Here is a 17,174-nt window from a genome sequence, read left to right on the forward strand (position 1 = left end):
TGTAATGAATAGTGCCAGATCAGTAATGCTGCATTTTATTTATATCCAATATAGCCACGCTCTTCCCTGTGTGCCTTTCCCTGCTGTTTTGTTGCTGTTGATTCTTACGTTCAGTTCACTGCATTCCCACAACACTTTAAAATCATAAAAAAGATTAGTGAACATTCTAATCATAATGTACAGCTTTTTTCAAGCAGTTTTGCCTGATATAAACATTTTTGCAAGCCGTTTCTCCTAACATACAGTGGTACCTCGGGTTACATACGCTTCAGGTTACATTCGCTTCAGGTTACAGACTCTGCTAACCCAGAAATAGTATCTCAGGTTAAGAACTTTGCTTCAGGATGAGAACAGAAATCGTGCTCCGGCGGCACGGGAGCAGCAGGAGGCCCTATTAGCTAAAGTGGTACCTCAGGTTAAGATCAGTTTCTGTTTAAGAACGGACCTCCGGAATGAATTAAGTTCTTAACCCGAGGTACCGCTGTAATGCATTTGTGTTTTGTTTTCATACATGAATGCTTTTTTTGGGGGGGGGGGTGAAGAACTGCATTGCAAAATTCAGAGTAGTGTGAATTTTAAAGATAGCTGTTCAAGGAAGTGTGAATTAGTTTGCATTAAAATACAAAATGAACAGAACTTTCCCCTAGCTTTACTGGTGAATAATATTTGAGTACAAGGTACCATCGATGATAATGAGATCCAAAATGTTAAGAAATGGCATGTGAAACCCAGCTGCTGTAAGTCATTTGGGCATTTGATATGAATGTTGGCAGAGCATCCCAAGGCCAATAAGCTTTACACACTCCTCCATGCCAGCAAGGCTGCCTTTGCCTAAGTTCTGCTCATAAACATTTGATTAGGGGTACTTGCCTTTGCTAGAGTCCCCCTTACATGTTCAAATGTTTACAACTTCTGTAGTTGGGAGCTTGCTTTCTGGGGAAGCAATGCTGGTTTAGAGATTCCTTGCAGCTGTCAGGTGTGTTAAGGACTCCTGGTACATCCTTATTCTTGACCCCTCATGGCACTGAGGTGGGGATTTTGGCTGCATGGAACTTTCCCACTCTCGGCATACAGTGGTGAATACACCCAACATGTGGCTTAATTTATCAAGGCACACTTGTTGTTAAATAACTTTATTGCATGCTCTTATCACATATTAAGTATGCCCAAACTAGGAATGTCCACTCCCACATAATTGTTTCAATCAGCACTGTTTATGATCTGTCACAGTTCTGCTGTTATTTGTCTCACTGTCTACTAGAGCAAATGTTTTTGAAATTAATTACATAATTAACCATTATTAAGTAATATCTCATCTTTTTCCCTGACAGGGACTCAGGTCAGCTTATTATTATGTTATCATATGTTACCATTGAATTGTTCCACACAATTCATTTCAGTGCAAAGGAAACAGAGGGCAGATTGCAGAGTGGTGGGGAGAACAATCAATTACATATCATTATGTATCCTTTGTGGGTTGAAAACAATCACAACAGTGAATACTGATCGTATTCCCTAGACTGAATTTTATTCCGGGAATGGGATGAGTCTGTTAATGTTGGTAATTTCTGTTCCACTTTCCATTTTTGCTGGAATTCTCTGACATCCCTAGCCCAACCACACAGCTTGAGGATCAATGCAGTCCTGATACACTTCCAGTACACACTGAAAGGATAACTTTTATTTTTGCTTCAATGCATTTTTACAAAATTTTGTTGTTTTAGAGAGCCCTGCCCACAGGGAAATGCAGCAATGAATGTCTTTGTAAGTCAGAAAAACTCTAATGTGCTTCTAATAAGATTATTCAACTTTCAACCAATGAAGGAACACCTGCATATAATACATGTTTAATGTTTCAGGATGTGCTAAAGTAACATTAGACTTTTTGAATGAGAAGCATTTTGAAGAGCAGGAGATGCCACTGAGCATTAATTGCACATTAGCAGATGCTCTGGTTATCTTTCACTGGAGATAGGATGCTGACCATGTGGTCTGAATGTCATCAAACACTTTCCTTTCATAATGGGAAAGGTTACAGCAGAAAATAGTTTATTATTAGATAAACTGGCTAGTGAGAAGAACAGGTGCTCTTCACCACAATATTAGTTACCGGTACTTGGAACTGTCCTCTGAGTTCTCTGAAATCTTTCTAACTCATTGGCTGCACAGAAGCTAAAACTCAGGCTCACAACCAAGTGGTTAAGTTTACTTAGGAACCTTTTGTGAGAGAGTTTGTAGAAAACTTTAGCAAAACAAACAAAATGAAGGTGAATAAATCAGATTGCCACTATCAACATTTTTACTGGCATTCCAAAAGAATTTGAGAACACCAATGTTGATTCTTTCCCAAGTCGTATATGGATTAGGGGTGATCAGAAGGTAGATCAGGATGTGCTAGTAGACTCCCAGATGTTTTATTTATTAAATTTATACCCCACCCTTCCTCCCAAAGGAGCTTAGCTGTTTAACAATAGCAACAACAAAACAGCAAATGAAGAAAGCTAATCAGGGCTGGACTTTTGTGGGAAAGGTCTATGAAATCACTTTCTACTGAAGATATATGCTTAGAATGCGTTCAGAGCCACCCTGTTCAGAGCCATGCTGTTCTAATAGCATGTCTTTAACACCTAGTTCTGAAGTCTGACTACTCCTGGTTTTATATGCTGTTGCTGGTTTTTCATTTCAATAGAGAAAATATGAAGAAGAGAAAGTCAGATGCCGTCTATCTTTTGCTATCATGCTCATTATCTTTCTGAGGGCGTATCCTCTTTCTATGGCTATTTGAGATTTAAATATAGCAGTGAGGTTTGTACCACAAAGAAGTATCAGCTGCATTTAACAGGTGTCTTTTCGTTCACTGTTGCTGGTGTCCTCTTAACACAAAGGAAAATATTCTAGGGATGCCCAACATACAGTTTTAAAGCACTGTAACCTGCTTAGTAGCCTCAGGATTCTATATGTGCCCACCTCATTCTCCAAGAAATACTGAAAACAGGATCCTAAAACTGAGAAGCCGGACTAGAGCTTTTTTTAAAAAAAAAAAAAAACACACCATATTCTTTACTCTCAAATCTCTTTTTTCTTGAAGGCCTTCTTGCATTATTGATTTATTATCAACTGTGACACTAGTTTAGATAATCTATTTCTTCCAGTCTAAAATCTATTTTGATGTTTCCAACAGAAACATGGAAAACAATTTTATTTACAAGCATGAATAATCCTTTGCAACAATATCGACTCTATTAGAGATTTTCTTTGAATGCTATGGCTTCAAGGGAAGTGTAAGGGGAAATGCAGTGCATCACAAACAAAATGGAGTCTATGCTACCTTTTTCAATCAAGAAATATATTTACTTGTTACTTCAGAATGCAACCCACTCAACATTATAATCGTTATATTAAACATTGTAATCTGTAATGGGAAATGGGGAAAGTGTCAGAAACATGTTGCCCATTCCACTCCAGTGTTGGAACTTTCTGTAGAAGCAGAAGAAGTGAGCCATAGATCAGAAAATTCAATGGAGCCCCATTGACCGCATAGTAAAATAACCATAACTTTTTTGAAAATGATGAAATTTGCAGGTGTATTAGCTGCTTGTGCGCAGGTGACTCTTGCAATATTTCAGACAAATAGGTTAAAGAATATTTTGTGTAGTCACCTTTACTTTTCCATTTTAGGGTATACCTATAGCTTATTTTCTTTGCAAATGAGGGGGTGAAGTCTGCCAAAATTTCACACAGATTAGTGCAACAGGGCTTGTGCACAGACTCCTAGGACCCAAGGCACTGTGACCCACCCCCCAGTGTATTTTTTGAGGGAGCCAGAGCCCTCACTGTTCAGAGGGTGAATGTGGAGCTGGGCATGGTGCAGCTCTCCCATGTTTTCTGGAGCAATTTGAATGAAAATAGCATACTTCATAGAGGTACCTGAAAATAAATAACCTTCTACATAGGATAGATGCAAGAATTAGGAAGTATGCTGGATGATAAACTGTTTGAGACGTGTGTTTTCTGCTCGGTTGGCACCAGCTGAAAAGCTGAGTTCTTTCTACATCCCTTCCAGAAGCACTGAGATTGAAAGTTTTTAAAAAAGAGCCCTGGTAAAGCTATTCACTGGTTGGAAGCTAGAGGTGTCTGTCAAGAACTATAGCTATTCTTTTTCCTCCCCACTCCCCACATCCCCAGTCCTTAAAGATAGAGCTTAGGGGTAATATCCTAGTCTCTGTTTGTCTGGGTTGTCTGAATGGCCAACCTAGCTGAAACATAGACATGATTATCACAATTAATGTGCTACTTTTTTGTTATGTAAATAGCAGTTGTGGAGGGGTTCAACTCTTTCCTTCACACAATCCTGACAGAAATCTCCTCAGTGAGACTGCTTTTTGGATTTCAAGGGAAAATCAAATTGGAGACTTCACTTGGAAAAAATATATCTTCCAAGAGGTGATTTTTGGTCAGGACTTCGGTTGTGTCTGAAAGAGAGTTAAACAAGGCTGATCAGGCTTCCCCATGACTGCTATTTGCATAGCAAATATGTGCACATCAATTGCATTCACAATCAGTATCACATCTGGTTTGCTCCTGAATCTCTGTTTTCTCCCTGGGGAATGGTGGATGTCTCTTTAATATTGTGTTATACCACACTCCTCATGGCAGCCATTTTATGCTATGCCCTTGGCAGCTATTTTGTAACTGGCATTCCCAGTGCCCTCAAAATGTGCCCACTAGTATAAAAAAGTTGGTGATCTCTGGTATATAAATGGCATGAGAACATAATCTTTATCTTATCACAGTTAAAAATTACAAATGAACAAGAAGTCTGTTCATAATATATAGCTTCTGGAACAAAAATGGCATAGGCAACTTCTCTTGGGAAGATGTTAAAGGAATAACAATCATAAAATGTTTCTAAATTGGATATAAAATAAAATGTATTTCCATTCTAAGTTTCAGATTCTAGAAAACTGCTTTTGATATTTTTATTTGAGACATAAAATTAAATGAGCCCATGCAGATAATTTCAGTATTTAGGAGCAGATGTTCACACCAGTGCTTTGCAAATTAAGGGCATTCCAGTAGGGATTCCTGCTATTTGGTACCCAATGAGTATCTAAAAATAACCTGCAATGCATTTGAAAATTACTTGCAAGCATTTGTGGAAAATAATTTGTGGTTCTCACAGAATATATAGCAAATGGTGCCTTTTATCTAACTACATTAGGCATAAAATGCCCCAAGTTGCAAAATGCTAGCTTTGCATTTGTTAATTTAAATGATTAGATCTATATTTTTCCACGTCTGAAATGTCTGCCGGCATCTGCAGTGTTAGTAAGCATGTTGCTGCAACTAGTTGTTTGTGGACTAAAATGCTACACATAAGCTTAAAGGTAAAGGGACCCCGACAGTTAGGTCCAGTTGTGACCGAGTCTGGGGTTGCGGCGCTCATCTCGCTTTACTGGCCGAGGGAGCCAGTGTACAGCTTCTGGGTCATGTGGCCAGCATGCCTAAGCTGCTTGTGGCGAACCAGAGCAGTGCACAGAAATGCCATTTAGCTTCCCGCCGGAGCGGTACCTATATATCTACTTGCACTTTGAAGTGCTTTCAAACTGCTAATTGGCAGGAGCAGGGACCGAACAATGGGAGCTCACCTCAACGCGGGGATTCGAACCGCAACCTTTTGATCGGAACACATTAAATATTTCTATATAATGTAATGTGCAGATGATTTTAAATGTATCAAGTCAAAAAAGAGCATACTGATGCTCAGAGTGGGAATACTGAGACAGGGGACACACAAAATGAGTCACAGGTACTCCAGAGCTGGGATGCAGTAGGCTGCGCCTTCATTGCTATTGTACAGACATCTAGCCAATTTGGCAACTCCAAGACTGCAACCAAGTGAGGTGAGATGCAACTCAGTGCTTATGCTGGTAAGACCAGCCTTGAGAGAGATAACAGCCTCACGCCGAACTCTGCTTTCCTACACCACCCTTTAGGGCCTCCTCCAGGGAGGAGTGGTGCTGCTGGTATAAAAACTTAAACGGGTTTTTGCAGTGTACATGGTTCTCCTTCCTTTTGTTTTACTCCCTCCACTTAACATAGTATTGGAGCCCTAAGATCAGCACACGAGAGACCTACAGCAGGGGTCAGCAAACTTTTTCAGCAGGGGCCAGACCACTGTCCCTCAGACTTGGGGGGGGGGGGGGTTGGACTATATTTTTATTGGGGGGAGAATGAACGATTCCTATGCCCCACAAATAACCCAGATATGCATTTTAAATAGAAACACACATTCTATTCATGTAAAAACACGCTGATTCCTGGACCGTCTTCAGGCTGGATTTAGAAGGCGATTGGGCCAGCCCCAGCCCTGGGCCTTAGTTTGGCTACCCATGACCTACAGTAACACACCTTGTTTGCAACTCGTGAAACTTGAGTTCTTTGTGTAGTTTAGTATTGCCATTGGCAGAGGTGGATTTGGGGCAGCACGACTGGTTCTGCTGCACTGGGCATCTAGACTAGGGGGCACCCCAGGGCATCAGACCTATGACATATTGAATTGAGCAGAAAGGAAGATGAGAGGTGGGGGAGTACCAAATTTTGGCTTGGCACATGGTGCTGCTGAAATTTGAAAGTCTCCCTGGCATTGGAGGACTGTAGGGCTATTGTACCTTTAACAGGTATGTGGCAGGTAGAATGTGGAGTATAGAACTACAATTAGGGGGAAAGCTTCACTGGTTGACATTCCATCTGTTGGACAACTTATTACTGGCTTTATTTTTGGCACTCCACCTCCACCTGAAAAAGAGGGTACAAATCTGCACATGACATTTGAATATACTTTGTTATGCAAATGTGTGTCTTTGGCAAGTGCAGCCGATTGCCCAATCTACATATGGTATACCAGTGGCCAGAAAAATCTTGTTGGCACCTCTGTAGTTATATGCAAACAGTTTTGAATGTGGAAAATCAAAATGTAAGAGTAACTAATAAATCAGCCATATTCTGACTCTACTCAGCTTGTTGGGCAAGGGGAGTAGTATATGTTTCTGAAAGCCCATAGCAATCAGTAACTCAAGCCAATGACCTCTCAAATGACTCTTTTTCCTCAAGACTCCTCTTCTCCTTGCCAGAGGGGTTCTTTTCACGGTGGTACTTTGCAGTGATTGCAGCATAAGCACAGCCATACACAGCGGCAGCCAACATCATGAGACATACAATCCCACAGACCACTCCAGTTATTACTACAGTGGCAATTGCATGACGCAAGCTAACGGGCCGTGGCTTTGGTTTCGGTTCACAGTGTGACCGGCTGCTGTCTCCTCCGTGTTCATTGTGATGGGCAAGCTTTGGAGAACTTTTGTGCTCAGAAGTATAGTGAAGAGCATTGGCCTGGTGGACATCGGAAGCTGTAGGAGGGCAGATTCCATACAATTCATAAGGAATTCTCAGGAGGTCTTTTCCCTTCCGATGATCAGGCGCTGAGCAGATGATACTGTCACTAATTCCTCCTGAAAAGAAGCAGCATTTATCAAGCTCTTGCTCACTCAGAAGAACCAACCAAACACCCACTAACTAAAGTAATGAAGAAACCGATTTTTCTCCTGTATAGAAATGACAACCATCTTCTATGCTAGTTGGTTTACAGTTAAATTACAACAATGGAAAAACCTCATATTAGTGTGTAGTTTTGTTAGTCATTTGTGAAACTTAAGCTTTCCTTTCATTCATAGATGCTATTGGAAAACAGTCCAACCAAGGAAAACAAATGGTCATAATAAGGTTGCAAATGGGGGGGAATACACCATTGGCTTGAAGCCCAACATTACCGTGATTAAAGCCAACATGGAGGAAGTTTAAAATAGCCACCATATAGTGTTTTGGAAACCATGGTTAAATAGATGCTGAGCAGAGACAAAAGCAAATTAGGTCCTATTTTAATGTGAGAATGATCAGGTGTTTTCCATTCAGTGTCAGAGAGTTGGCCTGATCTGAGTGATGGCATGCCACAAAACAACAGTTGTTGTGAAGGAAGTGAAAGGTCTGGGACCAAGAGGGTCTATGTGCTTTTGGTGGAAACTGAGAGCAGAGACAAAGAGCTCAGGAAGCAAAGAGGCTGAGGGAAGTTTCAGTAGCAAGACGAGCCAGGAGATAGGACCAGGATGTAGGGGCCCAGAATACACAATGGCTAAAGAGGAGAGAAGAAACAGAGATGGACTGAGGGTAGGAGATAGTTAACGGGTAGGAAATACTACACTTTCTTTGACTGCACTTTATATTTAAACAACTGTATGTATAAGATCGCAGAGAAATTAGTTTTGGATTGACTTTACATTGGTTTCTAGGGTTCTGGTTTCTTTTTCCAGGGACAAAAATGTTATCACACATGTCTTCAATCACTTGAGGAGTGAATTTCAGTCTGAGCATGCAAAGGGGTGGGTGGGAAGAATCTCCTATTTTTTTCCATTTTATTGTTTCTGTTTATAAGTATACATATAGGTTATAAAATGAAGTGAGCAAAAAGTATGGACACAGAAGTTACAGATATAAAAGTTATATAGTAGTAAAATTGATGTAATATGTCTGTTGCTTTTTGCTATCCCAAGAGTTATTGAATGCAAGCCATTTTTCAACAAATCTGCTTTCTGTCTGCCTTCTTTAACTTGTATATAAAAGGCCCTCCTTGCATATTCAAACAATGTTCGCTCCCATTCTCTCAGACTTGGAATTTAGTCAGATCTGCAGTATTTTGTATGTAGAATTCATGCTGCCATGACTGTAAGATTTTATGTGATTTTTGTTTTAAAAAATGCTATGATGCCCTTCAGTGTAATATAAATATTCTCAGAGCTCACTCCTATGCATGTTTTTTTTTCAGGAAGAAGGCACACTAAGTTCAGTGGAACTCACTGTGCATAGGATTGCACCCCAAGACTCTTACCAGAGAGTAAACACCATAGAGCTGAATGGGATTTAATTTTGATTGCTTAGGATTGTTCTGTACAACTGCAGCCCTAAACGCATTATGTAGGAGTTGAACTTAGTGGAAATTACTTGTGCATTAAAATGGATACGATTGGGCTGCAATTTACTGCATGTTGATGGGATTAGGTAGGAAAGAATAATGGAGACTCAAAATTCAGTCATAATCTTGTAAGAAGATTATTCCGTTGTCCAGCAAATAATTACAATGGGATTGTCCACCACAACTGCTGATGAATGGCTTGGAAAAAACAATAGAAGAATCATATAAGGCTGTAATTCCATGCACAGTAGCCTGGAAATAAGCCCAATTGGACTCACTGTAATGTGCATCTGAGTAGAACATGCACAACAGTGGTGGGGAGGATCTTTTTGTTGGGATACTGCCGGGAAGATGGGGGCATCAGGCAGGCATCAGGCAGGCCCCCAGCTGGCTCCAGCCACCAGCTGGCAGCCAGTCTCCCTTGGAACAGCATCAATTAGCAACACGAGCCTCAGATACGCTTAGAGACCTGTGCACGCTCTATTAGCAGAATGCGTAAATCTTCTCACAGCCAAAGAGGCAGACAGAGAAATGTGTAAGCATAATGTACAGCATTTTATTCAGCATAGTTTAGGAACAGAGGAAAACATGTCTGCTTCCCTTCGTCTCCAGCAAAACAGCAGTAACACAAAAGCTATATACAAACGGAAGTTCCCAGCAAGTGCTGGAAGTAAACAGGCATGTGGCATACAATAGTCAAGGGAACCTTTTAAGGTCGAAAGGAACTATATCCTAACACTTTTTCACTCCATGGGTGAGATCCTTATCAGGTTCTGCCTCATGGGGCAAATTTGACAGGTGGGCAGTATGGCTGTTTTGTATTCTGACAATGGGTGTTAATGTTGCCAGAAAGATGCCATGTGATTAAATTGTATTTCCTGGGACAAAAATATAGCTTCTCCCACAAGCAGAAAGGTTCCTCCTTTGAAACACCGCTTACCACATTTTGTAGTAAGTGAAGACTACATATTATTATCTAACTCCCCCCCATCCCCACTGTCCTCCATTGCATCCATCCTCAGCAATTATCTAACTGCACAACTGGACATTTGCACACCAGGCTAAAACTTTTTGTTCTAGTGTACCTTTAGCATGGGTAATACAGTGGTGCCTCACAAGACGAAATTAATCCGTTCCGTGAGGCTCTTCGTATAGCGGTTTTTTCGTCTTGCGAAGCAAGCCCATTGACAGCTTAGCGGATTAGCGCTATTAGCGGTTTAGCGGCTTTTAGCGATCAGCTGTTAAGCGGCTTATCAGCAGATCAGCTGAAAAGCGGCTTAGCGCCTTAGGAAAAGGGGGGGGAAGGGGGGAAACCTGCAGGAACTCACAAGACATTTTCATCTTGCAAAGCAAGCCCATAGGGAAATTCATTTTGCGAAGCGCCTCCAAAACGGAAAACCCTTTCGTCTAGCGGGTTTTCCGTCTTGCGAGGCGTTCGTCTTGCGGGGCACCACTGTATTCAGATTGTTATGCTGTTTTACTTGTGTGTGTGGGTTTTTTTAAGGTGGACATTTCATTCTTCTTATTTTTGTTTGTGTGTGTGTGTGTGTATGTGCCCATCCATCCATTTGGGGGATATAAAGGTAGGGCAGATTATTTAGTGGATCTGGGAGAGGATTGGGCATCATTAACACAGGATATATCAGTTTGCTTTATGCAAGTCTTACAAGAAAACTGCTAGTGAAATGAAAAATTGCTGGTGGAATATACAACATGTGCTTTTCCCAGATAGCATTGATAGTAACTTGATTTCTATTCATGTTACAAATGTGTGCAGATTAGAACGGTGCAAAGATGGGAAAAGCAAAAAGGGTTCTTAATTTGTCTTGGAAAGCTTCTTTCCCTGAGATAAATTTATGAAGTTATTCTTCAAACTTAACAGTTAAGTTATATTCATTCATTATGTTCTTTTGCTTATAAGAAGATGTCTGTATGGAGCATGACTCCAGCAATATATCCTAGGATGGAAAGAAATTACTTAGTGATATTTTAACCGTTCAAGGCTCTTGGAAAGTGATGACCACCTTGGGAGTATATTTTATCCAGTACTCAAATTCTGAAATAATAATAATATTTTTATTATTTATACCCCACCCATCAGGCTGGGTTCCTCCAGGAAAAGCAGGAGGTGTAAAGAAACCCACAAGCTCAACCCCCCAATTCTCTCTTCTACATTTTAGCTTAATCGTGATCTCATGTAGTCAGTAGCTAAGGTGTCCATCACATAAGGTAAGAAGGCTGGACTCCTCTAGTTTCATTCCTCAGCCTGCTAACTAGGAAGTTTACTTCTGAATAAATATTTTGAGTACAGAACTGCATGATGTATTGCTCCATGATCAATATATCTGCTCTTACTACTACTAGTTTGAAACCATGCTGAATTTTGGAAAGATGACAGCAGTGTCTCCACTTGTTTCCTTTGTAACGGGTATGCTCTTATTTGTGTTAGAAGTGGTTGAATTGATTGAGTTGAAACATGTGTATTGAATTGCAGCTATATGAATTCCTTCACATAAAACATCCTGAAGTGATTCAACAATAAAAACATCAACAATAAAGACACACATTTATAACATTTCAAGAACATAAGAGCCTGCTGGATCAGGGCAAGGCCCATCTAGTTCAGCATCCTGTTCTCACAGTGGCCAACCAGATGCCTCTGAGAAACCTGCAAGCATAGCATGAGCGCAAGAACTGTGGTTTCCAGCAACTGGCATTCAGAAGCATTACTGTCTATGACCAATGGGGCACAGCATAGCCTTAATGACTAGTATCCATTGATAGCCTTATCATCCATGAATTCATTTAATTCAGTACAGATTGGGATAAAAACCAATGAATTGATGTTAGTTGTTGATTAATGTAGATACAAAGCTCTCTCTCAAGATTCTAAAACTTAGGGTCACCTAAAGACACTGATATGAAATGACAAATAAATAAATAAATTGCTGCCATGATGGCCCCTGGCTCCATGTTTACAGGAAAGGTATAGTTTACAGAAAAGGTCCCAATACTAGCTGCTGGAGGGACAAACAACTGTTCAGAAACATCAAGAAAGCATCTAGCAGGTCACCATTACCAACAAAAAATCAGGGTCAACAGATCTTTCGCCTGATCCAGCAAGGCTCTTACATTGTGGCTTCAGTATATATAACATAAGTGAATGGTCCAGACTTCCCAACATGCTCTTATAGTGTGCAAGTAGCTGCCTTGTCAACAATTTGTTAAAGCCATGTATGTACTACTAAATGTAATATGAACCCTCTCAATAAGCAGAAGTCATAGAAACTGCTGTATAGTTAAGAATGTTGTAATGTATGATATCGGCAACCCTAACCATCATCACTTATTGCTATATTTAAACCTTGTTACACAGTATCAAGTGCAGGAAGTGTATAGGCTATACAGTAAATTCTACATCAGGAAGTCATCCATACTCAGCGACTCCCCCCACCAAATCCACTTTCCATGTTATTAGATGCTCCCTTGAATTAAAACTTCAATAAATAGCGAAGGTGAGATATGTCTTAATGACATTTGCTGGATGTACAGTATATATGTAACAGAGAAAAATTACTTACCTCTATATAAAAAACTTTCCAGCCACAACTTAAGGCCAAAGACTTGACAATTGCATTGCCAGAAGTTACCCTTAAACAGAACAACTTTCAGGTTTGGGAGCGATTCCAACAGAAGTCTGTCTACTTTCTGAAGTTTATTATGTTTCATAGACAATAAAGTTATGTTCCCTGTATTTTTTCCCAGAGTTCCAGGCATACTTAATATATTGTTGGAGGATAAATCCAGCTCTTTTAGGCGTGAAAGTGAACTAAAAGTTTTGTTGTCTACATATTCAATGAAGTTCTTCGTTAGGTTTAGTATCTGTAGATGTTGCAGTTCTTTGAATGTGCCAGGCAACAGACCCGTGATAGAGTTATTAGATAAATCCAGGATTTTGAGGGCCAGAGTGTCAACAAAAGCACTTTGACTGATTTTCTGAATGCGATTATTTGACAACAGCAATATTTGAGTTTCAGCAGGTAAGTGTGAAGGAACTTCAACAAGCCCTCGATTCCTGCAGTCCACTGTCTTTAAAAAGCGATTACACAGACATTTTGGAGGACAGCCACTCAGCACATCTGTTAGCAAGATGACACTTGAAATCAAAAGCAATGGACCTATGCAATAAGAAAAGAAGTATCAGTGTTACATTCTGCATCTTGTGATGGCAGTTAGTATATTGAAGATATGTACAGAGTAAGTTTGCATATTTGAATAGCAGGATGAACTGTAGTTATAGTCATAAAACCCTCATGTCATGCATATCAGCAATTTTCTCAAATATACAGTATCTAAATGAACCAAGTTTCCATGGGTTGTTGCCAATGCTAGTCCTACTCAAAGTAGACCAATTGAAATTAATGACCACGGATGATAATAATAATAATAATAATTTATTATTTATACCCCGTCCATCTGGCTGAATTTCCCCAGCCACTCTGGGCAGCTCCCACTCAGGTGTTAAAAACAGTACAGCGTTTAGATCCATTAAATTCAAAGGGTTAACGCAAAGCTTTGTTGGGGAGAATCCTAAAACTTTGTCAGAAATGCAAATATGCCCTATGAATTTTATACCCAGCATAGTAAATGAATTCCACTGACAGCATGGAGGGAGCTAGAAAACATTCAACAGACTATTTTCAGTGGAGCGTAATTTTTATCAGTATTAATGGTTTGGTCAAGCCTCATAATAAAACAGCAGGTCCAACTGCTGCTTAAGGAATTTTTCATCCATGTTACTTATTCACTGATGAGCCTCACATTGGCTGCTACCTGGGAGACACTAAGACCATGGTTATGAAAAACACTTAAACCAGTGGTTAACTTTAAGACTATGAGTGGCTTCGTTTACTTCAGCAAGTCTTTCTCATCTCCTTACATTTTGTCATGTGATCTGTAGTCACCCCGATCTACAGCATTCTTAACTGTTTAGAAACTTTCCAGCCTTCTAGAGCTTCCTTGTTAAGTTCTATGAATTCCTTTCCAGTGGCTCACCAGCTTGCACATTGAAATGAATGAGATAGCCAACATGCATTAGAGATCTAGACAATATGCACATTTGAGTGAACTGAGTCTGGTGTGTTGAGCAAGTGTCTGGGATGCTTTTCTGGATCAAACATCAAAAAAATAAAACCAGAGGGTTGTATCCTATTCTCAACAGATCCATGCAAGTGAATAGACCCGACTAAGTTTCATCAATTTCAGTGAGTCTGTTCCTTTTTTGTACTGTACACCATACGATAACTAGTAACTCTTATTTGAACAAATGTTCTTAAACATCTCTATTGCTATTATTATATATAGTTCTATTAATTCTATTACCAATATTTCATATTAGGGTTCACTTGTTCGCGTCTATAATCCATAAGCATTCTCTGGTATCTTAAATGTCTCCCTTCTTTGAAACAGTGAATGAAGTTCACACAGTTCCTTGCAATGGCACAAACAATATAATGAGTACTATTTTTTATAAATATTTCTCAGACAGCATTCTTTGTATGTATGCACACAGTAAAAGCAATCATATACCAGGCAATGATAGCTAAGAGCCATATGTCCAGATTGATAAAAGCTTTCCGTCTCCTTTTATGAATGGTCCCTGAGGCAGATCAGTAGTATCTCTTATTTCTAAGCAGGAGTCTTAAGGGCTTGAGTCTTGTGTACATTTATTTTGGGGTAAATCCCAATGAAATCAGAGGGACTTTCCACTTGGCAAACATGCACAAGGTGTAGCTTCAAGTCAAATAGTATTGAAATATTCAGGAAAAGTCACTGAATGTAGAACTTAAATTTCCTAAAAGATACAGATATTTAAGAGCCTTTGATTTCATAACCAAGCATGTCAGCCTTCATATGAAGCCATTCACTTTCTGAGATTACAGTTTATCTTGTACATAATTTCTCAAACTTCATTGCCAAGAATAGTGTTTGAAGTCCCCCTACAAATATTTGAACTGACCCTTCAAATGTCTGATTACGGTTTCTGAATGTTGCATTCATATAAGGAAGATAAGGAGATGCATTTTGAATCAGCATGCTTAGCATGCAACAATTTCCTTGAGTCCACACAAAAAAATTGTGGTTTATTGATTTGTCTGGATTTTAAAGCATAGTTTATTTGCAAAAGTAATATCCCTTCACAATACATCTGCATAAAAGTATATCTTACCTTTCATGGTTGTTCACTTGTCGAGCTTGCAGGTCTCAGTTCAAGTTTTATATGAAGCAATAACTCTCTGTAGCAAAGTTGCTTCACTGCTGCATATGCATTATTGCACTTATTCAGAAAACACAACTGTAGCTGCCATAGGACCTCCAGCTAATCACAGCTTTATAAATGCTGGTTAGTTCCCCCACCCCATTCAATCATGTTTCTTTTCAGATTCATTGACTGCTCGTTTGCTACCCACAGAGATTTCCTATGCCTCTCTTATTAAATCAACAGGCCTTGCAGAGTGTCTGTCAACTTGGGCTAGACAGCTGCAACACAGAAATCATGACCTAATAGCCTAGCCTTTTCAATTATTTAATCTACCTCAAATCCAAGGCACAAAAATAAAGCTGACTTTTTAAATCCCATGTAGTTCTTGATTTCTGTTGGATTGTTAGCCATGCTTTGTCAATCCGTTCAAAATCAGATGACTCTGAACTTGCGTTCCCGCCGTCCTTGGCTGTGATTGGAGGCAATGGGGTGTGTAATCTCAGTACGAGGAGGCCTTCATCTTGATTACATGGTTTTGACCGTGCACTTGTTTACTGTTCTGGGGCTTATACTTTAGATTTCCCTAGGGATTAGCCGTGCTGACAGGATTTTATTGTAAAGGGGAAAACCAATTTTTTGTGTTTCTCTTTTTGAAAAAAAAAAATGCCCAAGAACTTCAGACATTCAAAATATGAGTCCTCTCTTTTTCCCCAAACAAGAATGAACAGCCTTAACTGATATATGGATTAGCTTTATGCTGCAGTTGTGGGTACAGTGACTTGTGCCACTGCTGCTGAACATGCCTGACATAACTCATCATCACTTTCACTTATGCGGTTAGGTTGCCATTGAGGGAACAGGAGGAAAACACCCAACTTCTTCCTCCTAATTCCCTACCAAACCTCTGAATAAGTGCTTGGGTCACATAAAGAACAGGACCAGCCCCTAATACAAAAATGCTAGAAACAGTTTCTCCACTGGTGAATGGGGTGGGGTTGGGTGCCCAGAGGGCTCTCAAGGTGTGGGCTGGGAAGAATTGTGGCCCAATGGATCCAGTCATTTCTCTTAATTCTTAATATAATACTTCCTTCTACAGTCCCACAACTTCACGTTTCCAGTGAAATCTGGCTGCCATTTTCACAGAAGATTCAGCAGAGTGCTAAAATGAAACTGATATTTACATAACGGGTGTGTTTTATAGGAGATTTACCTGGGCCTCCCAGGTCCATTAGTCTTCCCTAATTCACCAGATGTAAAATTCACAGCCCGCCATACTCTATTCCAGGGAAATGAGAAGTGAAAGGGGGAAATCCATTTTTTTAAAAAATCCTGATTGGCTGGCTATCTGCTTGGCGAATCAGAAGTGGGTAAGGGGGCGGCCCACCAGGGCCTAGCAGTCATTTTTGCATTTCCATGGAGCAGTCCTGGTGTGTTTCTGGTGGGAGAGGGTGATCGTTGAGGCTCCCATTTTGACCAGTAGAGCCCGCAATCTAGAGCCCCTAGGTTAGGTAAGTTCAGTGGTGGGGTAGCAATGGGTAGGGCTGAGCAAGCCGGAGCTGCTTGTTGCTGCCGCCATTGCTGGGTCCAGTGGCAGCCTGGGCCTGACTTTGCAAGGTGCAGGGTGCAATCCATCAGGGCCTTCAGATGTTGCTGAGTGGAGCAGGGCCCATTGGCAGTGTTGGCGCAACTCTGCAAGGTGCAGGATGAAATCTACCCCAGTGCCTAGCCAAGCAGGATCGTCTGGTGCTGCTGACTTGCATCTAGTAAATAACTGTCTACTCAGAAGAAAGCCGCACTGAGTTCAGTGGGCCTTACTCCCAGGTAAGGGTGTGTGGAGCTATAGTGTTTTATCTAGGCAACCAGGCCTGCTCCGGATAACAAGATCTT

The 17,174-nt window shown here is 40.4% G+C and overlaps 2 protein-coding genes across 4 annotated transcripts in view; one reads left to right on the top strand and one right to left on the bottom strand.

Moving 5' to 3' along the window:
* The window catches only part of CACNA2D3 (calcium voltage-gated channel auxiliary subunit alpha2delta 3), a 494,630-nt gene that overhangs the window by 396,668 nt on the left and 80,788 nt on the right, over positions 1-17,174 (top strand). The gene's annotated exons all lie outside the window — the stretch shown is intronic.
* Positions 533-15,904, bottom strand: LRTM1 (leucine rich repeats and transmembrane domains 1). Of its 2 annotated transcripts, none has more exons than XM_079965080.1 (3): positions 15,255-15,904; positions 12,607-13,203; positions 533-7,511 (listed from the first exon to the last, which is right to left on the bottom strand). In XM_079965080.1, the coding sequence occupies exons 1-3, from the start codon at positions 15,259-15,261 to the stop codon at positions 7,075-7,077; spliced, it is 1,041 nt and encodes a 346-aa protein (XP_079821206.1). In that variant the 5' UTR covers positions 15,262-15,904; the 3' UTR covers positions 533-7,074. The 2 variants fall into 2 exon arrangements, with proteins under 2 accessions (XP_079821206.1, XP_079821205.1); XM_079965079.1 differs by lacking the exon at positions 15,255-15,904 and adding an exon at positions 13,965-14,228.

Source organism: Podarcis cretensis, assembly GCF_951804945.1.
Source record: "Podarcis cretensis genome assembly, chromosome: 2".
In the NCBI taxonomy this organism is placed as follows: Eukaryota; Metazoa; Chordata; class Lepidosauria; order Squamata; family Lacertidae; genus Podarcis; species Podarcis cretensis.

Coding starts and splice junctions, on each gene's coding strand:
- LRTM1 (XM_079965079.1), bottom strand. Junction 7,512..12,606: donor GGAAAGTTTTTTATATAGAG/GTAAGTAATTTT, acceptor GCTTCTTTTCAG/GAGGAATTAGTGACAGTATC.